Source organism: Meles meles, chromosome 16 (genome assembly GCF_922984935.1).
Source record: "Meles meles chromosome 16, mMelMel3.1 paternal haplotype, whole genome shotgun sequence".
Taxonomy (NCBI): Eukaryota; Metazoa; Chordata; class Mammalia; order Carnivora; family Mustelidae; genus Meles; species Meles meles.
In genome coordinates, this window is record NC_060081.1 from 26,649,038 (window position 1) to 26,672,982 (window position 23,945).

A 23,945-nucleotide genomic window follows, 5' to 3' on the forward strand; every position below is an offset into this window, starting at 1 on the left:
TAATGGCAGTCCCCACAACCTAATGTCTGAGTCCTCAGAATTCTGCTGTGTAACTTTTTGTGTAACTTTTTGTCCCCTAAAGACCTCTTTAGTCCCAGACTGCATATAGTGCATGAGCTTAAAGGCTAAAGGGCAGGGCTGGCTACATAATTTGTGGGATCCAGTGTAAAATAAAAATGCAAGAAAAAAATGTGCAGTTAAAGGTGCTAAAATATAAAGACTTTTCCTTTAAAAATAGTTTAATATTGGGACTCCTGGGTGGCTCAGTCAGTTAAGTGTCTGCCTTCAGCTCAGGTTATGATCCCAAGGTCCAGGGATCGAGTCTTGGATCAAGTCTTGCATTGGACTCCCTGCTCATCAGGGAGCCTACTCCTCTTTCTGCCAACTGTTCCCCCTGCTTGTGCTCTCTCTCTCTCTCTCTGACAAATGAATAAACAAAATCTTAAAAAAAAGTTTAATATTTATAAAACATAATAGGGGAAACAGTGATACACATGTGACAACATCCATTCATACTTACGTTTGTATTTTCAGAGTTATAATCATATATATATATTTTTTAGATTTTACTTATTTATTTGAGAGAGGGAGTGAGAGAGAGAACGAGAGCAAGAGCGCGCGTGCGCATCAGTGGGGGCTGGGGAGAAGGAAAAGCAGACTCCCTGCTGAGCAGGGAGCCTGATGCGGGACTCCATCTCAGGACCCTGGAATCATGACCTGAGCCACAAACAGTTAACCGACTGAGCCACCCAGGTGCTCTAGAGTTAGAATCATACATAATACATATATAATACAATAAATAACAATACTTTCCTAATGTGATATCTTAATTTAGCATAAGATTTTTCTGGCTACCCTATAGCTGATTTATGTTTGTGTGTGTGTGTGTGTGTGTGCCTTTTTTTTTTTTTTAAGATTATTTATTTAACAGACAGAGATCACAAGTAGGCAGAGAGGCAGGCAGAGAGAGAGGAGGAAGCAGGCTCCCTGCTGAGCAGAGAGCCCGATGCGGGGCTCAAGCCCAGGACCCTGGGATCATGACCTGAGCCAAAGGCAGAGTCTTTAACCCACTGAGCCACCCAGGCACCCCTGTGTGTGTGCTTTTAAAGTAATCTCCGCATCTGACATAGGGCTCAAACTCACAAACCCAAGATCAAGAGTCACATGCTCCACTGACTGAGCCAGCCAGGTGGCCCTCACTTAAGCTGATTTAGTTGATTTTTCTGTCATGTACAACGTAAGAGTCCTGGTTAATATCCTACCATCTTTAGGCTACAGTGCACACAGGATGGAGGAAGGCACTTCAGAGCCAAAGGGAGTGGGTGGAAAGCCTATTTCCTTAGGGTGGCCAGTGGTCCCTGTCCTCAGACACCAGGCCCTCCCCCAATCCCCTGTAGAACTGCCTCCCACCTTGCTTCTTGGTGTGACTTCACAGACCTTCTGGTTCCGCAGTATCCTGGAGCTTGAGGCCATTATGGCTGAAGGATTTCAGGAGATATACAGACTATGGCAAAGAAGAGAGGAGCAGAGACCCTCTTCTTTGTTCTCTTCCTGGACTATTGGCAAGGTACAGAGCTCTGCCCTCTCAAAGGTCCTGTCACAAGTATAGTATGGCAGATACCCAAGTAAGAGACTCACTGTGAACCTAATTAGGCAGGGATAGTGTCCTCCTCCAGGTGGAATGGTGAACATAGGATTTCTCTCCACCTCTACCTTCCTTACCTCCTGAATTTACCATAGGACTTCTTGCTCAGAAGCAGGTAACTTTAACATTTTTCCTGACTGAAGCTTTCTCAAAAGACCTCTGTGGGAGGGTAGCCCGTAGGCACCAAGCTTTTTGTTATAAAAATTTTCAAACATATACAAAAGTAGAAAGATTAGTATGAACCTCTATGCACTAATTAGGCCAATCTTGTTTCATCTATCCCCTCATATAAACACACACACACATACAAATGCACACAAACGTTTTAAAAATAGCTTTATTGAGATATAATTCACATAACATAAAATTCACCCTTTTAAATAAATAATTCAGTGCTTTTTAGTATATTCACAGAGTTGTGAATCACCATTGCTTAATTTAATTTAATTTATTTTTTAAAAGATTTTATTTAGGGGCGCCTGGGTGGTTCAGTGGGTTAAAGCCTCTGCCTTCGGCTCAGGTCATGATCCCGGGTCCTGAAATTGAGCCCCGCATCAGGCTCTCTGCTCGGTGGGGAGCCTGCTTCCCTTCCTCTCTCTCTGCCTGCCCCTCTGTCTACTTGTGATCTCTGTCAAATAAATAAATGAAATCTTTAAAAAAAGAAAGGATTTATTTATTTATTTGCCAGAAAGAGAGAGAGAGAGAAAGAGTGAGCACAAGCAGGGAGAGCAGCAGGCAGAGGGAGAAGCAGACTCTACGCTGAGCAAGGAGCCCAACGTGGCGCTTGATCCCAGCACCCTGGGATCATGACCTGAGCCGAAGGCAGACGCTCAGCTGACTGAACCACCGAGGCATCCCAACACTGCTTAATTTTAGAACATTTTCATCATTCCAGAAGTACTATCACGCTCACTAGCTTTCATGCTCCATTCCTTCTTTCCCACAGCCCCTAGCAACCACTCACGTACTGATTGCTCTCTCTAGATTTGTCTCCTCTGGATATTTCGTATATGGAATCACACAGCATGTGATCTTCTGTGACTGGCTTCTTTTGTGTAATAGGTTTCATGGTTCATTCACACTGTAGCCTGTGTCAGTACTTAAATTCTTTCTGTGGCCCAACAATATTCCCTTGCATGCCTCTGCCACAGTTGGGTCATTTCCACTTTTTAGCTATCTGAATAATGCTGTTGTGAATATTTTAGGAACATAGATTTTTCGAAGGGAATACTAGATTTACATCCTCTATTTTAGGGTTTTACTGCATTTGGAACTAGTTTTAATATTTACTAAACTAATTGGCTGATAGCATTCTGGCAAATTCTCTCGGTATAAAGATACTGGGCCTGTGGAGCAAAGCAAAAAGGATAGGAGGTACATCATACAAATTGTCCATCAGGGGTGACATTGGGAAAAGGGGGGAATGTGACTACTCTTTATCAGGACACTTTAAAAACCAAAGTGTTTTTGGGAACAAACGTTTCACTGCCTGGGCTTACTTTCACTGCCAGTGTATTGATTCTTTTTTTTTTTTTTTAATATTTTATTTATTTATTTGACAGACAGAGATCACAAGTAGGCAGAGAGGCAGGCAGAGAGAGAGAGAGGGGGAAGCAGGCTCTCCGCTGAGCAGAGAGCCCAATGCGGGGCTCAATCCCAGGACCCTGGGACCATGACCTGAGCCGAAGACAGAGGCTTTAACCCATGAGCCGCCCAGGCAGGCACCCCCCCCCCCCCCGTATTGATTCTTAATGATTTACTAATGTCTCAGCAAAAGAGAACTTTTTATTTCTTTCATTTACCAAAAAGCCATCAGACCTGGAAGCAATGTCTGTGTACTATTAACTATCTCATTGCCAATTTTTGTGTAGAGCTGAAAGCCTCCATGAGCACACATTACCAATGGCTATGCAGATTTTCTGCCAGGAAACCAGGTGGGAATCAGCATTGCCACTGGTTGTAAGAAGTTCAGATTCTTCCAGATACTTAATGAATGCTGGGCACTCAGTGAGTGGGTGCTATGGCCCTAGCAACACTTCATTAGGGGATAGGTGTCTCTTCCTTGGTGGTTTTCTTAATCCCCTGGGGCTGCAGAAAGGACTGGCCTTGACCTGTCACAACATCCATAAAGAGAAAGCCTGAAAATATAGTTAAAAATATGAGTTGCTACATTTTTTTTTAGCACAGTTAATCCATATCTTTGATGCGGCCACCTGAGTGTCAGCAGAGTCTTGAAATCAGTCCATGGCGTCCTAGGGGAGACTGTTGACCCAGTACTCTTCCGTTTGTACCTTCCTTTGTTTATTCCGCAGTGACAACATCAGGAATTCCTTGTACTAATCAAACAGGTCAGATAGGCGTGGCCTGAGGTCCTCTGAATCCCCTCCAAACATAGACCCTTGTGTGGATCAGTGCAGTGTACACAGCATGGTTGTTCCCTGTCCTCCCAAACAAGAAGGCATCCCATTTCCAAGATGGTCAAAGTCATGGCTTGTTGGCATCGTTTCCTATGGAGGGGAAAGTGCTTATTGAGTGTGTCCATCTGTGTTTGCTCCCCTCCAAAACTGAGCACCGAGCACAACCATGCTTGGATCCAGTGTCCCTTCTTGCTGGTCATCGTAGTTCCCAACACTGGTGTGTGATAAGGGGAGGGCACGTTTCTGTCCACAGATGACATCAGCAAATTTCATCTCAGCCCCTCCTCACAGGCCTCTTGTGGTTGGCGCCTTTCCTACCAGTCTCAGATGGGAAAACCAAGTTCCTCAGAACTTCACTGCCCGAGACCATAAGGCACCCAGAACCCAAGTCCGGTGCTCTTCCTCCTAGAGCAGGTAAAGTGTGCTTCTCTGGAAACACCGTGTAAAAGAATAGTGGTTTAAAAGATTTCGTGTCGGTCCAATAAATGATTTAATCACAGCTAAGGTTTATTTTCTCCACAGGTTCAAATACTGAATTTTCATCAAGTTCAAAAAATATGGATGAAGGTTTAGCTAAAATATTTGGTAAGTACCTCCTTAGTGTGAAGCTACCATACTGTTTGAAAGAGTCTCACCCTTCTCGAAGGTCATCTCTCTGCTAACCCAATATTGGTTTTTTTTTTTTTAAAGATTTTATTTATTTATTTGACACAGAGAGAGAGATCACAAGTAGGCAGAGAGGCTGCAGAGAGAGAGGAGAAAGCAGGTTCCCTGCGGAGCGGAGAGCCCGATGTGGGGTTGGATCCCAGGACACTGAGATCATGACCTGAGCCAAAAGCAGAGGCTTACCCCACTGAGCCACCCAGGTGCCCATAACCCGATGTTTTGATGGGAGGTAAAGTGCTGGCGTTGAGGCTACAGCAAGTTCTTTAAAGTGTCAGAGTCCCAGGAAATTAGGAAAGTATGGAAGATAAACACTTGGCAAGGATTCTGGTCCTCAGAGAGGGCTCCGTGCAGCAGAGCAGGGCCACCATGTGGGGATTATTTCAGGTGCTGAGCCGGATCCCGCCTTAGACCAGCAGCATCACATCTGCCTGATGAGGGGCCCGGGAGATTCCTGTAGCAGTGGATGGTGAGGCCTGAGGCTGAGATAAACCTTCTCCCCAGGTCATCAGCCCTAGCTGAGCATGAGGATCCCCTGGAGAGATGGTTAAAAAGAGACAGACAGCTCCTCCTCCCTTCTCTCCCACACCAGTGATCAGATTCCTTGGTGTGGGATAATCCTGCCCTGGGACTTTTTGCCCTGAGAGAGCTCTCGTCTCTGGTGGTGTGTGTGGGTCAAGGGTAGACACTGAGAGTTACATCTGGTCTGAGAAAGAGCTCTCAGGAGTGTGAGCACTGATGCTTCCCTCTGGGTTAGGACCTGTTGGATGTTCTGATTGCAGAACTATGCCTGCCAATCCTGCTTGGAAGGGGGCCATCTCTCTACACAGGGCATGGACCTTTTTTTCCAGGAACTGCCCCTTGTTGGAAATTCTGGGTTTGTCCTGCCTCCATGTGTGCTATTAAAGAGGCTCCAGGGGACCTGCACTGAGTGTCTGGCTGGTTGCAGGGTGGGTAGTTACCATGACTGAATGAGTGAAGGGATGCAGACAGCTCTTGCAGCCGCCTTACTGTGCTTCTGGGAATTCTCACCCAGGAATCAGAGACTTTTGTCCTTCTTGCAGAAGCCCCAAGTCTCTGAATCCCACCCCACATGTGTGGAAGGGGAGTGAGTAAGTGTGAAGGTGGGTGTCTGGTTTGGGGTTTGGGAAGATCCCATCATCCCCTAAAGGCCTACTGACCTGCCCAGCACCATGTCAGTGTTGGCCTTGGCATTGGGGGGCCACCAATAAACTTTCCAGGTTTTCTCTGAGCAACAATTCAGGATCTTGTAGGTCAGCAAATCTGTCATGGAAAGGGTGGTAATGAGAACTCATCATTTTACTAGTAATTCCTTTAGCTGATTTTTGGGTGTTGCTGTTGTAAGCACCTATTTTATCAAGTAAGTAGACTACCCACCAATGTAACAACAACCCTTAAAAAAGGACTTAGTATAAATATCATATCAATGGAATTTTGATTATTTTCTGTGGCTTAGCAAAGTAAACCTAGAAGGGGAAAAATGAAACCGTTGTCCCCCAGGGAGAAATAGACACTGCCTTTAAAAAAGAAGGAGGGGTGGGGCGCCTGGGTGGCTCAGTGGGTTCAAGCCTCTGCCTTCGGCTCGGGTCATGATCCCAGGTCCTGGGATCGAGCCCCACATCGGGCTCTCTGCTTGGCGGGGAGCCTGCTTCCTCCTCTCTCTCTCTGCCTGCCTGTCTGCCTACTTGTGATCTCTAGCTGTCAAATAAATAAATAAAATCTTAAAAAAAAAAAAAAAAGAAGGAGGGGTGCTTAGGTGGCTCAATCAGTTAAGTGTCCAATTCTTGGTTTTGGCTCAGATCATGATCTCAGGGTTGTGAGATCAAGCCCCACCTCAGGCTTCATGTTCAGTGGGGAGTCTGCTTGAGATTCTCTCTCTCCCTTTCCCCCCTCCACTCATGCTCTCTCTCTCTAAATAAACAAAAATAAATAAAATAAAAATAAATTAAAAAATCTTCTAAAAATACAAATAAAAGGAGAAATTAATATATTTCAAAAAATAGGACTATGAAAAAGTACTAAAAGTCTTATAAAGAAAGGGTTTTCTGAACTTATAGAATCTGTTATCTGTAAGTGCTGAGTCTTTTCTTCCCCTGCCACTAGCTCCACCTAATTTTTGTAGGTACAGTATTCATATACAGCATTTTTTCCCCAAAGATTTTATTTATGTATTTGATAGAGAGAGATCACAAGTAGGTAGAGAGGGGGAAGCAAGTTCCCTGCTGAGCAGAGAACACGATGCGGGCTCAATCCCAGGACCCTGCGATGATGACCTGAGCTGAAGGCAGAAGCTTAACCCACTGAGCCACCCAGGTGCCCCCGTATACAGCATTTGTAAGTGAATTTTGAAACCCTCTGAGGATAGCATTGCCCTTTGGCTTTGTCATGTCATGGCAGTCCTGATGTGACATGGAATTCTCTGGGTCAGCCCCTCCCACACTCCTGGGATCTTGTGGGGGACTATCACCAGTCTGCTGCAGTCCTCCCAAGACTACCTCAAAGACTTTTCATGATGCTTGCAGCTCATTGAGTCAGTGTCCCTAGTCCCAAGTTTCCTGCATGTCACATACTGACCCATCAGGGCTGCTGAGATCACGGTGAGCACCACTGTGTAGGTGAAGGGAGTCGACTGACACCTGACATCTACACACAGGAGTGATTTTTGAGGTGTAAACATCATGGTCAACTGGATTCAGAACTCAGCCTTACCCGGCAGGACCCACTCCCTCTTCTCAGTCTGCTTAGCTTAGTGCCTGCCTTCTAGCTTTCTTGGGCTGAGTTGGTTTTCCTCTCCTGTCTGCTCTGTCCCTTGTCTAATTGCTCTGTGCAACTGTGTCACTGGGTTTGCTTGTGTCTGTGTGTACTTCTGCCTCTCCCGCATGTCTGGATGGCTCAGGGTTGCAGACCAGGCAGTGTGTTTCCATCTGCTTTGTTCTTGTCTTCTTTAAAATATTTAACCATTCAGCACCGACAATGTATGTCAACTGTTATACAGAGTTTCTTTGTACAATATGGGTTCCAAATGTTTATTTTGGTCCTGTTAATTGAAGTTGGACCAACATTTTACCCTCAAACAGTACGATATGATTCACAGTGATACCACCGTATGTACCCCTCCCCACATTTGTTGAGACACAATTGACATAAAACACTGTGTGTAAGTTTAAGGTGTAAACATGATGATGATGATTTGATACACGTTGTATAATGCAAAATGAAGAACACCACAGTGTTAACCTAATTTCCTCCATCACACCCTGTAATTATTTCTTCTTTATGCTGAGAACATTTAACATCTACTATCTTAGCAACTTCCAAGTATGTAATACAGTATCATGAACTATAATCACAATGTTGTACATTGTATAACCAGAATTTACTCATCTTGTAACAGGAACTTTGTAACGTGATCAGTATCTCCCCATTTCCCCCAACCCTGACCCCTGGCAATCACTATTCTATTTTCTGTTTCTATGAGTTTAGTTTTTTTAGATTTTATATAGAAGTGAGATCATACAGTATTTGTGTTTCTCTGTCTGACTTATTTCATTCCACATAATGCCCTCAAGGTCTGTTTATGTTGTTGCAAAAGATAGGGTTTCCTTCTTTCTCATGGCTGAACAGTATTATGTAATGTATTAAATAAAATTATGTATTATATATCATCACCTTTTCTTTCCATTCATTCATTATGGACACTTAGATTGCTTTTACATCTTGGTTATTGTGAATAATGCTGCAGTGAACATAGGAATGGAGATAATTTCCTCAAGATCCTGTGTGTCGTTCCTTTGGATATATACCCACAGGTGGGACTGCTGGGTCATATGGTAGTTCTATTTTATATTTTAATTAATTTGTTATATATATAAAATAAATAATTGTATATATAATTTATTTTTAATTTTAATTGTTCCCTTGTGGCCCATAAAATTTACATTTCCACCAACAGTGCATAACGGTCCCCTTTCCTTCACATCCTCATGAACACTTATTTCTTGTCTTTTTGAAGACAGCCATTCTCACAGGTATAAGAATGTGGTTTTGATTTGCTTTTCCCTGATGATAAGTGATGTTGACACCATTTCAGGTATCTGTTGGCCATTTAAAAAATATATTTTATTTATTTATATGACAGAAAGAGGTCACAGGTAGGCAGAGAGGCAGGCAGAGAGAGAGGGGGAAGCAGGCTCCCTGCTGAGCAAAGAGTCTGATGCGGGGCTCGATCCCAGGACCCTGAGATCATGACCTGAGCTGAAGGCAGGGGGTTAACCCACTGAGCCACCCAGGCACCCCACCCAGCCATTTTCATGTCTTCTGTAGAATAATATCTAATTCCTCTGCCCATTTAAAAGCCAGATTGTTTGTTTTTTTGCTATTGAGTTGTATGAGTTCTTTATGTATTTTGGATATTAACCCCTTATCAGATATATGATTTGGAAATATTTTCTTCCATTCTGTGGGTTACTTTTCATTTTGTTCATTGTTTCTTTCACTACAAAAAAAAGCTTTGTAGTCTAATGTAGTCCCACTTGTTTATTCTTGCTTTTGTTTCCTGTGCTTTTGATATCATGTCCAAAAAATTGTTGCCAAGAACTATAGGAAACAAACTGAATGTTGCTGGAGGGGAGGTCCGGAGGGGGATGAGGTAATTGGGTGTTGGGCATTAAAGAGGGCATTTAAGTAACAAGCACTAGGTGTTGTATGCAACTGATGAATCACTAAATTCCACCTCTGAAACTAATGATACAGTGTATGTTAATTAAATTGAATTTATGCATTTATTTTTAAAGATTTTATTTATTTACTTATTTGAGAGAGAGTGGGCACATGAGTGGGGGGAGGGGCAGAAGGAGAAGAGAGAGAATCTCAAGCAGACCCCCCACTGAGTGCGGAGCTTGGGGCTTGATCTCACCACCCTGAGATCATGCTCTGGGTTGGAATCAAGAGTCAGATACTCACCAGCTGAGCCACCCAGGCTTCCCTTAATTGAATTTGAATTAAAAAATTTTTTTAATATTTTTTTTTTAAAGATTTTTTATTTACTTATTTGACAGAGAGAGATCACAAGTAGGCAGAGAGGCAGGCAGAGAGAGAGGGAAGCAGGCTTGCTGCTGAGCAGAGAGCCTGATGCGGGACTCGATCCCAGGACCCTGAGATCATGACCTGAGCCGAAGGCAGCGGCTTTAACCACTGAGCCACCCAGGCGCCCCTGAATTAAAAAATTTTTAAAAAAAGACCAATGTCAAGGAACTTTTCTCTTACAATTTCTTCTAGGAGTTTTGTGGCTTCCGTTATTAAGTCATTAATCCATTCTGAGTCATTTTTTGTGAGTGGTGTACTACAGTGGTCCACTTTCATTCTTCTGCCTGTGGTTATTCAGATTTCTCAACACCATTTATCAAAGAGACTCTCTTTTCCGCATTGAGTATTCTTGGCTCCCGTGTCAAATATGAGTTGACTCTATATGCAAGGTTTATTCTTGGGCTCTCAGTTTTGTTCCATTAGTCTATGTGTCTGTTTTTGTGCCATACAGGTTTTATGCTGTGATTGCTATTGTTTTGTAGTATAGTTTGAAATCGGGAAGTGTGGTGCCTCCAACTTTGTTCCTTTCTCAGGATTCCTTTAGCTATTCTGGATCTTCTGTGGTTCCAAATGAATTTTAGTTTTTTTTTTTAAATTTCTGTGAGAAATGCCATTGGGATATTATTTATTTATTTATAGCGAGAACATGAGTGCAGGGTGTAGGGGCAGAGGGAGAGGGAGAGATAGAATCTAAAGCAGGCTCCACCCAGCTCAGAGCCTGATGGCAGGCAGATGTCACAACGTTGAGATCATGACATGAGCCAGAATTAAGATTTGGGTGCTTGACTGACTGAACCACCCAGGTGCCCCCAATCTCAATTTTTCAGAAATGATTTAGATAGGCCAAAATCTCCTTCCCCAGACAAGGCATTTTAGAGTATAACGTTATATATCCATTGCATTTGTATCATTTATTCACTGAATTCATAGACTAGTTCTGGTACTTATAGAGTAGATATATCAATTGTGGACTGCTGATATTAACATGCCTTTCTCGCTTCACTTGAGATGAAATTCTACTACAAGTGTTTTCCAAAGTTCCATTTGATGAAACAAGAACAGCAGGAAAGTCAATTACAAAGAGAGAAGTGAAAGAAAGCAAGTATACGTCTTCAAAATTATAAGTGCATGTTTATAAAGGTCTATGTATTGTATCGTTTGTACTACCCTGTCATTTTAGCATTCTTAACCCAAGTATGCAGGGGCAAAACCAAACTGAGATGTGGAAGAAAAAATTACCTGATATACTCTTTATAACCTTCTACTGACTATGGAAGTCTGTGGCCTAAAGTATAAATAGCACGGTATTGCAGGGTAATCTCGAAGTTCAGAGTTCACATGTCAGGCAGGTTCTCTCACCCTGGAGGCTGTTCAGAGGGTACGAACTGGATTTGCAAGTGGTGTTCACTGTCCTTGGTAACACTTGCTCTGAGTAGTGTAAGGACTTTCTAGTCAACAGTACTTTATAGTTCAATGTGCATGAGCATCCTGGTCACTGGCTTGGGATAGTAAAGCCTTCCCACATTCCTCCCCATGATCTCCCCACCCTACACTCTAGCCTCTGGAAAATATTTGCACTGAGAGACAGAGCCTATCTCTGCCTTTGGACTGATGCTCAAATGCCAAAGCCGAGGGGAAGAAGCTGGTCTCATATGCGGAAAATATGTACATTAGCATAAATCCCACAAGTGACAGTGAACCCCTTTAAGGTAGACACTGTGTGCATTAGGAAAATGTTTAGATTGAGGAATTGTTTATCAGGATAATCCAGGCATGTATACTATGTTGAAATTATAAACCTATTAGTAAACCATTTTTATAGCCAATGGTTCTCCCATTGCATTTTATAAACTACAGATTAAAGTGAATATTTTACTGTGTAATAATGATGGTGTACCCTGCACGATGTTTTTGTGTTCCCTTGGCTGAAACAATAGGACGAGCACATTTTTGACAAAGTGCTTGAATGACTGAGTATATCTATTCCTCATGATTCACCAACGTTTCATCTCTAGAAAACTGTATTTGTCACTAGTTGGATCCAAGTCATCATACTTTAAATCTTTGGCATCCACCATGCAGGCTTCCCTATCAATTTTTTTTGTAGAGTTGAAAGCTGTAAGGTGTACAAGTTAATGTGCACAGATTACTCAGTGGCTGTGTAGATCATCTGTGATCTACCATATTGATTTTGTGATCTGTGATCTACCATATTGAAACCATGTGAAAACTGGTGTCCCTGGTTTTGTGTTAAAAGCTGAGGTTCTGTAGACACTTCATGAACGCTCTGTCACTTAAGACAGGTGACTGCTGCTGACCCTGAAACTTCTTCATTAGGACGTAAGTTTCTCCTCCCTGCTGGTTGTGCCCACTCCCCTAGGGCCAGAGAAAAGGCCTGGCCTTCACCTAGAATCAAGAACACATATTCAGACACATAGGTATCACAATGTCCGTAAAGAATATCCTGAAAATATAGTTCAAAGTATGAGTTGCTACAGTTTTTTAGCACAGTTAATCCATATCCTTGATGTGGCCTTGTGAGTGTTGGCAGTCTTGAAATCAGTCCATGGCGTCCTAGGGGAGACTGTTGACCCAGTGCTCTTCCGTTTATACCTTCCTTTGTTTATTCCGCAGTGACAACATCAGGAATTCCTTGTACTAATCAAACAGGTCAGATAGGCGTGGCCTGAGGTCCTCTGAATCCCCTCCAAACATAGACCCTTGTGTGGATCAGTGCAGTGTACACAGCATGGTTGTTCCCTGTCCTCCCAAACAAGAAGGCATCCCATTTCCAAGATGGTCAAAGTCATGGCTTGTTGGCATCGTTTCCTATGGAGGGGAAAGTGCTTATTGAGTGTGTCCATCTGTGTTTGCTCCCCTCCAAAACTGAGCACCGAGCACAACCATGCTTGGATCCAGTGTCCCTTCTTGCTGGTCATCGTAGTTCCTAACACAGGTGTGTGATAAGGGGAGGGCACGTTTCTGTCCACAGATGACATCAGCAAATTTCATCTCAGCCCCTCCTCACAGGCCTCTTCCCACCAGTCTCAGATGGGAAAACCAAGTCCTTCAGAACTTCACTGCCCGAGATCATAAGGTACCCAGAGGGTGGACTAGAACCCAAGTCCGGTGCTCTTCCTCCTAGAGCAGGTAAAGTGTGCTTCTCTGGAAACACCATGTAAAAAAGTAGAGATTTAAAAAGATTTCATGTCAGTCCAACGAATGATTTAATCACAGCTAAGGTTTATTTCCCCATAGGTTATCCTCAAAAAAAGAGCTTGAAAAATACTGAATTTGTATCAAGTTCAAATAAACAAGAAGAACATTTTTCTAAACTATTTGGTAAGTGATCTCCTCATGTGAAGCCATCAGACTGTATTTGAAGAGTCTCACCCTTCTCCAGGGTCATCTCTCAGCTAACTTATTTTTTTTTTAAGATTTTATTTATTTATTTGACACAGAGAGAGATCACAAGTAGGCAGAGAGGCAGGCAGAGAGAGAGGGGGAAGCAGGCTCCCTGCTGAGCAGAGAGCCCGATGAGGGGCTCGATCCCAGGATTCTGAGATCATGACCTGAGCTGAAGGCAGAGGCTTACCCCACTGAGCCACCCAGGCGCCCATAACCCTATGTTTTGATGGGAGGGAAAGTGCTGGTATTGAGGCTGCAGCAAGTTCTTTAAAGTGTCAGAGTCCCAGGAAATTAGGAAAGTATGGAAGATAAACACTTGGCAAGGATTCTGGTCCTCAGAGAGGGCTCCGTGCAGCAGAGCAGGGCTACCACGTGGGAATTATTTCAGGTGCTGAGCCGGATTCCGCCTTAGACCAGCAGCATCACATCTGCCTAATGAAGGGCCCAGGAGATTCCTGTAGCAGTGGATGGTGAGGCCTGAGGCTGAGATAAACCTTCTCCCCAGGTCGTCAGCCCTAGCTGAGCACGAGGATCCCCTGGAGAGATTGTTAAAAAGACACCTGATCAGGGCGCCTGGGTGGCTCAGTGGGTTAAGCCGCTGCCTTCAGCTCAGGTCATGATCTCAGGGTCCTGGGATCGAGTCCCGCATCGGGCTCTCTGCTCAGCGGAGAGCCTGCTTCCCTTCCTCTCTCTCTGCCTGCCTCTCTTGTGATTTCTCTCTGTCAAATAAATAAAATAAAAATCTTTAAAAAAAAAAAAAAAGACACCTGATCAGATTCCCTGGCATTGGATGAGATATTTGCACCAGTAGTTTTTAAAACTCTCCAGGTGATTCCAGGCTGGGACTCATTGAAATGTTGCAAGTCTCACATGTAACATTTGAGAAAACTAAGGCCTGGAAAGAAGATGGTAGGAAGCTCTAAGAATATGTTACAACTGAACTGCCAAAAAGTATCTTAAGCAACTATTTTGGAAGATTGGATTCTAGTGGAGAATTTCCATGGTCCAGAGGAATGGTTAATGAAGAGACTGGTAAATGTTAGTGAATTTTAGTGATTCATGTACATCCTACCATTCTCCTTCCCCCAGGCCCACAGCAGGTGGCCAAGTAGTCAGCAGCCTGCATTCTCAGTGCAGTTTGCTGTTGCCAGAATGGGCAATAGGAACCCATCTTCAGTGTGTTTACTGTCTTTGATGAATTAGGGAAATCAGGAAAACAATGAACAAAATGAGAATATCAATAAAGAAACAAATTATAAAAAGGAACCAAAGAGAGATTCTAGAGTTGGAAAGTACAGGGACTAAAATGAAAAACTCACTGGCGGGATTTGACAGCACATTTCAGCAGGCAGAAGTAAGAATCATTTTGAAATTGGACAATTGAAATTGTCCAGTCTGAGGAGCAGAAAGAAAAAAAATAAAAATGAATGAGGGACCTGTGAGATAGCATCATGTGTACCAACATATACATTACAGAAATCCCAGTGGGAGAAGAGAGAGAAAGAGGCAGAGAAAATACATGAGGAAATAAAAGCCAAAACCTTCTCAAATTAGATTGTTTTACATATCCAAGAAGTTCTAGAAACTCCAGGCATAAATGCAAGAGATTCACACTGAAACACATTATAGTCAAATTGCTGAAACCCAAAGACAAAGACAGAGTCTTGAAAGCAGCAAAGGAAAAACTACTCAGTGTTTACAAGAGATTCTCAATCAGATTAATGGCTGATTCCTCCTCAAAAATCATGGAGGCCAGAAGTAATGATATCACACACTTGAAGTCCCGAAAAAAAAGTACAGTCAGCCCATAGTTTTATATTTGACAAAACTATTCTTTGAGCATAAAAGATAAATTAAGACATTTCCAGATAAACAAAAGCTTAGAGATCTGCACCCTAAGAAATGCTAGAGAGTACTTCAGGCTGAATGAAAGGACACTAGGCAGTCAAAAGTTTGAGAATAAAATGAGCACTGGGAAAGGTGACTACATAGGTAAATGTAAAAGTGAATATTATTGTAATTTTGGATTGTTGCCTCATTCCTTTTGACAATGTGATTTCAAAGGCAATGAATAAAACAATGATTGTAAATTTATGTTCATGGACATACAATGTGTAAAGATTAATTTGTGACAATATAGGGGAAGGTAGAGATATATATGAGCAGAGTGTTCATGTACTACATTGGTACTATTCAGACTAGGTTGTTATAAGTTTAAAATGTTAGTTGTAATTCCCAAAGTAACCATGAAGAAAAGAACTAAAACATATGCAGAAAAGGAACAAAGAAGGCAATTGAAATATAACATTATAAAATTGGGGTGCCTAGCTGGCTCAGTCTATTAAACGTCTGCCTTCAGCTCGGGACATGATCCCAGGGTCTTGGGATCAAGTCCTATATCCGGCTCCCTGCTCAGCAGGGATTTGGCCTCTCCCTTCCCCTCTGCAGCTCCCCCTGCTTGTTCTCTCTCTCTCTCTCTCTCTTTCCTTCTTGTGCGCGCGCTCTCTCTCTGTGTCAAATAAATAAATAAATAAATAAAATCTTAAAAAAAATCAACAGACTCCCAAAGGAAAGCAGTAATAAAGGAACCGAGGAACAAAGAATTTATAGGACACGGAAAACAAATAAATAGCAGACATAAATTCTTTTTTAATCAGTAATCACATTATGTGTAAATGGATTAAACTCTTATTAAAAGGCAGAGATTAGCATATTGGCTAAAAAATCCAATTTTCTTGCTGGGAATGTAAAATGGTATATCTGCTATGGAGTATGGCTGTTCTTCAAGAAATTAAAAATAGGATTACTGGGAGGGCTGGGTGGCTCAGTTGGTTAAGCATCTGCTTTTGCCTCAGATCATGGTCCCAGGGTCCTGGGATTGAGTCCCACATTGGGCTCCTTGCTCAGCAGGGTGCCTGCTTCTGCCTCTGCCTGCTGTTCTCCTTGCTTGTACTCGCTTGTTGTCCCTCTCTCTCTGACAAATAGATAAATAAATAAAATCTTTAAAAAATTAAATAAAATAGAATTATTATATGACTCAGCAATCCCATATTTGGTTATATATCCAAATGAATTGGAAGTCTCAAAGAGATATTTGCCATACTTACAGCAGCATTCTTCACGATAGTCAAAAGGTAGAAGGAACCCAAGTGTCCATGGATGAATAGACTAACAAAATGTGTCATATACACACAATGGAATATTATTCAGCTTTAAAAAGGAAGGAAATTCTGTCACATGCTACAACATGAATGTACCTTGAGGACATTATGCCAAATGAAATAAGCCAGTCATGGGAAAACAAATACTGTATGGTTCTATTAATAAGAGATACCTTTTTAAAAAAAATTATTTATTTGACAGACAGAGATCACAAGTAGTCAGAGAGGCAGGATGAGACAGAGAGGGGAAGCAGGCTCCCTGCCGAGCAGAGAGCCTGATGCAGAGCTTGATCCCAGGACACTGAGATCATGACCTGAGCCAAAGGCAGAGGCTTTAACCCACTGAGCCCCCCAGACACCCCTAATAAGAGATATCTTAAGTCAAATTCGTAGAAAGAAAGTAGAATGGTAGTTGCCAGGGGCTGGTGTAGGAGAGGTGGAAACAGGGAGTTGTTTAATGAGTATGGAGTTGCAGTTTTGCATGATGAAAAAGTTCTGGATGTCTGCTATACAACAAGGAGAATAAATACTACTACTGAACTATATACTTAAAAATGATCAGGATGGTAGGAGCTCCTGGCTGGCTCAATCAGTGGAGCATGCAACTCTTGATCTCAGGATTGTGGGTTCAAACGCCACATTGGGTATAGCAATTACATAAAAATAATAAAACCTCTAAAAAAATTATTAGGATGATAATTTTGTGTTATATGTTTTTTAATATAATTAAAAATAAAACATTTAAAAATTTAACATCCTTTTGTGATAAAAACACTCAATAAACTAGGAACATAAGGGGACTTCCTCAATGTGATAAAGACCATATATGAAAAATATATAGCTGACATCATGCTCTATGATGAAAGAATGGAAGTTTTTCTCCTAATAGCAGGCATAATACATTTTTGCCAATTCTTTCAACATAGACTGTAAGTCCTAGCAGAGAAATTAGGAAAAAAAAAGAAAAAAAAAGAAAAAAGAGGTGAAAGGATCTAAAATAGATCCATAAAAAGTTCACAAAAATTGTTAGAGCTAAAAAATTAATTCAGATAACCATTAGTTTGTTCTCTATAGTTAAGTCTGTGTCTTTAAAAATTTTTTTCTTTTTTTAATAAAAGATTTTATTTATTTTTGAGAGAGAGAAAGAGCATGAGCACAAGCAAGGGGGAGGGCAGAGGGAGAAGCAGATTCTCCCCTGAGCAGGGAGCCCAATATGGGACTCAGTCCCAGGATCCTAGGATCATGACCTGAGCCAAAGACAGATGCTTACTGACTGAGCCACCCAGGCACCAATATCTCTTCCTTGGTTTGATTCTCTCTCTTTTTTCCCTTCTCTCCTTTGTTTTGTTACTTAAATTCCACATATGTGTGAAATCATATGATATTTGTCTTTCTCTGAATGACTTATTTTGCTTGGTATAATACTCTCTAGCTCCATCTGAAAGTTTGCAGGATATAAAAACAACACAGAAAAATAATTTGTATTTCTATATTCTGATATGAATAGTCCATCCAAAAAAAAAAAAAAAAAAGGAAAAGAGATCGAGAAAACAATTCTATTTACAAATCAAAAAGATTAAAATACTTAGGAATATATTTAGCAAAGGAGGCAAACATCCTGTATGCAGGAAAGGACAAAACATTGCTGAAAGAAATGAAAGAAGGCCTAAATAAATGGAATGATATCCTATGTTCACGGATTGAAAGACTTACTGTTGTAAAGAAGACAGTAGTCCCCAGAGTGATCTACAGATTCAGTGCATACCCTATCAAAATTCTAATTGCATTTTTTGCAAAAATAGAACTCATTCCGAAATTCCTATAGAATCTCAGTAGACCCAAAGTAGTCAAAATATCTTGAAACAGAAGAATAAATTTGGAAGGTTCCTGGGAGCTTAGTCCATTAAGCCTCCCACTCTTGGTTTCAGCTCAGGTCATGATTTCATGGGTTGTGGGATTGAGCCCAGCATCAGGCTCTGTGCTCAGTGGGGAGTCTGCTGGAGATTCTCTCTCTTTCTCTCTAAGATAAATAAATGAATATATCTTTAAAAAATAAAAGAACAAAAAATGTGGAAGTATCCCTCTTTCAAAACTTACTACAAAACTACAGTGATTAAAAGAGTATGGCACTGGTATAAGGATATCTAGATTTATAGATGAATGGAATGGAACAGAGAGTCCAGAAATAAATGCATACATCCATGGTCATTTGATTTTAAGCAAGGGTGTCAAGACCATTCAAGGGGAAAGAACAGTCTCTTCAACAAACTGTCCTGGGAAAACTGAGTATTCACATGCAAAAAAAAATGAAGTTGAATCTTTACTTTATAGTAAATAGTAATACACAAAAATTAAAACAACTCAGCGAAAGACCTACATTTTTGAGCTAAGCTTTAAGTTCTAGAAGAAAACATAGGAGAAAATCTTCGTGAGCTTGGATTAGGCAAGGGTGCATTAATTTTGGCACCAAAAGCATAGGCAACAAAAGAAAAAATAGATAAATTGAACTTCACCAAGATTAAAAACTGTGCATCAAGAAATACTATCAAGATAGTGAAAAGACAACCCATAGAATGGAAGTAGATCCTGCAAATCATGTATCTGATAAGGGATTAAGATCTGGAATAAATAGAGAACTGCAACAACTCAAAAACAACAACAAAACCAACCAACCAAATGACCCAATTTAAAAATGAGTGAAGGACTTGAATAGACATTTTCCAAGGAAGATACACAAATGGACAATAAGAACATGAAAAGTTACTCAATATTACTAGTCGTTAGGGAACTGCAAATCAAAACCACAATAAGATAATACTTTGCACATATTAGAGTGGTTTTTTTTTGTTTTGTTTTTTCAGGGAAATCAGTGTTGGTGAGGATGTTGGAAATAAGTGAGAAAGTAATATGGTGCATTGGTGGTGAGAATGGAGTATGTGGAAAGCAGTTTGGTGGTTCTTCCAAACGTTTAACATAAAGTTACCATAGGATCCAGAATATACCATATGATCTAGAATATATTCTAGGTATATACCTACTAGAATTGAAAACAAGTTCAGACGGATAATTGTATACCCATGTTCATAGCAGGATTATTCACAATAGACAAGAGTGTGGAGATAATTCAAGTGTCCATCACAGGTGAATGAATATGCAATATGTGGTATAGACATACAATGGAATATTATTTGATTATAAAAATGAATGAAATTCTGTTACATGCTAATTCATGGGTGAACCTTGAAGACATTATACCAAATGAAATAAGGAGACACAAAAGCACAAATATTGTATGCTTCCACCTATGCAAGGTATCTAAAATAGGCAAATTAATGGAGATAGAAAGTAGAATAGAGGTTACCAGGGGCTAGGGGGTGGGAGGAATGGAGAATTACTGCTTAATGGTACAGAGTTTCTGTTTGAGAAGATGGAAGATTTCTGGAAATAAATAGTGGTGAGGTTTGCACAACAGTGTGAATATCCTTAATGCTCCTGAATTGTACACTTAAAAATGCTTAAAATGGAAATTATATATAATCACCATAGATTATATAAATATAAATATATATATATAAACACCATAAATTATATATATAATTTTTTTTTAAAATTTAAAAACAGCAACAACAAAATAAGGTCTAGGGAGGTCTTTGCAGAGAGCTGAGATGAGGGAAAATGTTTGAAACCACAGATGCAGAAGGAAGCCATCCAGAATCCAGAGAAAGCTCTCCTGCCTGGTGGTGTGTGTGGGTCAGGGGTAGACGCTGAGAGTTACATCTGGTCTGAGAAAGAGCTCTCAGGAGTGTGAGCACTGATGCTTCCCTCTGGGTTAGGACCTGTTGGATGTTCTGATTGCAGAACTATGCCTGCCAATCCTGCTTGGAAGGGGGCCATCTCTCTACATGGGGCATGGGCCTTTTTTCCCAGGAACTGCCCCATGTTGGGAATTCTGGGTTTGTCCTGCCTCCACGTGTGCTATTAAAGAGGCTCCAGGGGACCTGCACTGAGTGTCTGGCTGGTTGCAGGGTGGGTAGTTACCATGACTGAATGAGTGAAGGGATGCAGACAGCTCTTGCAGCCGCCTTACTGTGCTTCTGGGAATTCTCACCCAGGAATCAGAGACTTTTGTCCTTCTTTCAGAAGCCCCAAGTCTCTGAATCCCACCCCATATGTGTGGAAGGGGAGTGAGTAAGTGTGAAGGTGGGTGTCTGGTTTGGGGTTTGGGAAGATCCCATCATCCCCTAAAGGCCTACTGACCTGCCCAGCACCATGTTAGTGTTGGCCTTGGCGTTGGGGGGCCACCAATAAATTTTCCAGGTTCTCTCTGAGCAACAATTGAGGAATTTACAGGTCAACACATCTATCAAGGAAGGGGCTGGCGACAGCATGGCAAAGGCTGAGTACCTCTGCCAGATGGGTGACAAGGTGAGTAGAGATGGTCACCGTCTCTATACTATCAAAAATGGGTGCTATTTGAGGTTAATAACATCTCATTTAAAAAATTATCTTCCTTTTTAAAAAGGTACAAAGGTATCAGTACGAAATGGGTAAAGAAAAAGTTAATAGTCTCCTCCCTACACGCTTTCCATCGGCCAGGTGTGTATTCTTCCTCTCTCTCCATCTGTCTCTCTGCCAGTAAAAACATATGTGCTCGTGCAGAGATTTTTTGTTGGTTCTACTGCTTTTACAAAATTGGGATCATTCTCAATAGTGCCCTTTTCTCACCTTGGTTGGAAAGTGTCGGTTCTGGTGAATTAAAAAAGCTTCGTATTTACGCAAGTGATAGTCTCCTTATACATGAAACTAAAACCTTACATTTATTTAATGCTGAAGTTCTATTTGATCTTTCTTTGTTCCCTACCTCCATAAAGACAACTGTTACAGGTTTTTTTTTTTTTTAATTTAAGATTTTGTTTGTTTATTTGAGGGAGAGAGAGAGTGCACAAGTTGGTGGGGGAGGGAGAAGCAGACTCAGTCTGCTGAGGGAGGGAGAAGGCAGGCTCAGTCCCAGGACCCTGAGATTGTGACCCGAGCCGAAGGCAGACGCTTAAACTGATTGAGCCATTCAGGTACCCCATTCCAGTAGTTTTATTCTACATTTACAGACCTGTGTATGTACCTGTAGAAATTAGGTTGCATTGTGTTTAAAAAAAATTTTTTTTTGATAAAATGGGATCATAGTATGAAAAAAAATGGGGCTGGTGACAAAAACTCATTATTTTGAATAAGTAAATTTGAAAGTTAATTTTTTGGGTCCTTAAGCATATTCTTTCAGGTGAGGGGAACACCCACCCATGTACAAACAGCCTTGAATATATACAGAATGGATGGAATTTGTGAGGGTTATTTTCCGTGGCTGTGCAAAATAGAACTAGAAAGAACAAGAAACTGCTGTCCCCAGGGAAAAGTAGAAGGCTGAAAACTTTAAAAAGGAAAGAAGATGAGTACATTTAAAAATGTAATACATTTATATAGGGTGCCTGGGTGGCTCAGTGGGTTGAAGCCTCTGCCTTTGGCTCAGGTCATGGTCTCGGGGTCCTGGGATCAAGCCCTGCATTGGACTCTCTGCTCAGCGGGGAGCCTGCTTCCTCCTCTCTCTCTGCCTGCCTCTCTACCTGTGATCTCTGTCTGTCAAATAAATAAATTAAATCTTAAAAAAAATTTTTTTTTAAAATGTATAACCATGAGAAATTAGGAACAGTTTATAAAGAGCTTTCTGACTTTTAAAAATCTGTTCTGCTTTATGTTTGCCCTGGAGGACTTCATCCTATAAAAATACATGGGCCATCTTGGGGAAGTCTCAGAGGTGGGTCAGAATGATAACAGGAGCAAGAAGGAGGATAATGACACTAAATGTCATGAGGTTTTTTTTTTTTTTTTTTAAAGATTTTATTTATTTATGTGACAGAGAGAAGATCACAAGTAGGCAGAGAGGCAGGCAGAGAGAGAGAGGAGGAAGCAGGGGCTCCCCACGGAGCAGAGAGCTCAATGCGGGGCTTGATCCCATGACCCCGAGATCATGACCCGAGCCGAAGGCAGCGGCTTAATCCACTGAGCCACCCAGGCGCCCCTAAATGTCATGAGGTTTAGGGCAAAGTTTCTACCTGCATATCTTTTCATGGGAAATATTTACTGCTCAAGACATCTAGCTCAATCACACTTTTTCAGAAATGATTGTAGGAGTTAGGATTTCCCTTCCCAAGACAAGGTATTTCAGAGTGTAATTTCATATGTTCCCTGAGCTTAATATGATCTATTTACTGTATTTGTAAATAGATCCTTAATTTGTAAATAGACTCCTTTAGGTACTTAGAAAAATGTCAATTCCCCAAGGCTGGTATTAACACGTCTTTTTTTACTTCACTTGAGATGAAATTCTACAGCAAGTGTTTTACAAGGCTCCATATGGGACACCATTTGATGAAGCCAGAACAGCAGGCAAATCAATTACAAAGAGAGACATGAATTCAGAAAGCAAGTATATGTCTTTTAAACTATCGGTGCATGTATTCCTATAGGTCTCTGTATTATGTGATATATACAGTGCTATCATTTTAGCATTTGTTAAAACAGCTCCCTGTGTGGCAAAGACAAATCAAGAAATGAAGGAAAGAATTGTCTGAAAACCTCTCCATAACCTTCAAATCTATGGTCTCAGATGTGCCTATCCTTCTGATTTTGCGGGGGATCCTTGGAGTTCATGTGTTAAGCAGGTTCTCACTTTCTGGAGGCTGTTCAGAAGATAGGAACTGGAATTGCAACAGGAGCCCTGAGTAATATCATCACTTTGTCCTGCACACACTTTATATACACCCTCCCTCCCCTGGCATGCTTTAATAGTTTGCTTAGCCCCTGGGGAGAGCTGGTGCAGTCATTAGTCCCCACATTCAATGGATAAGACCCAGGCCAAAAAAATCACTTGCCCTAGGGCGCACCAGGAGAAATAACAAAAAAGAAAAATACACTCTTCCCAAAAGCAGCTTCAGATTATTATTTTTTTAAAAGTAGCAGTTTGAGAATTAAGATAGTTGTTTGATCATAGGTTGTAAGGATAGAATTATGTATCAGAAACTCCCAGCAGTACCGGGAAGTGCCCTGGGCAGCCGAGTAATGGGCATTGTGTTGGAATTTTGCATATAGATGTGAATTTCAATTCCCGAGGTTTGTTTCCCACAGCCTCTGCCTGGGCACCAGCCTCTCCAGTCAGCAGCTAGCGGATGCCTTGCTCTACATTGACATGTAAACTTTCAAATGTACATTCCAAATACAAGTGGAATTGTATGTCAGCATTTCAACACTTAAAACAAAATATGGACCCAAAGTGCTCGCTCAGAAGTGTGTACTGATACAAATTTTTCTCTTTCACCCCCCCCCCCATAGTTTTCATCAAAGGACCCAATGTTGCCGGGTATTCTACTGTCCCAAGGTTTCTCGTTGACAGCGTGGACAGAATTTCTACTAATGGTAAATGCAAATGGACGTACTTGGAGTTGGGAGCCAATAAGTAATACCTCATCTTCTTGTGCCTGAGTTTGGAAGCAAATG

At 41.4% G+C, this 23,945-nt stretch overlaps 1 protein-coding gene across 8 annotated transcripts in view; it reads left to right on the forward strand.

The window, feature by feature from the left end:
* C16H2orf92 (chromosome 16 C2orf92 homolog) overlaps window positions 1-23,945 on the forward strand; it is a 45,018-nt gene that overhangs the window by 9,834 nt on the left and 11,239 nt on the right. For 6 of the 8 annotated variants that reach the window (XM_045980102.1, XM_045980095.1, XM_045980098.1 and 3 more), the window contains 6 exons: window positions 4,354-4,476; window positions 4,585-4,647; window positions 12,862-12,981; window positions 13,090-13,173; window positions 22,770-22,874; window positions 23,781-23,864. In XM_045980102.1, coding sequence (XP_045836058.1) covers window positions 4,354-4,476; window positions 4,585-4,647; window positions 12,862-12,981; window positions 13,090-13,173; window positions 22,770-22,874; window positions 23,781-23,864 — 579 coding nt within the window. Of the gene's footprint in view, window positions 1-4,340; window positions 4,477-4,584; window positions 4,648-12,861; window positions 12,982-13,089; window positions 13,174-22,769; window positions 22,875-23,780; window positions 23,865-23,945 lie in introns of all 8 variants that reach the window. The other 2 variants (XM_045980101.1, XM_045980103.1) reach the window with 2 other exon arrangements.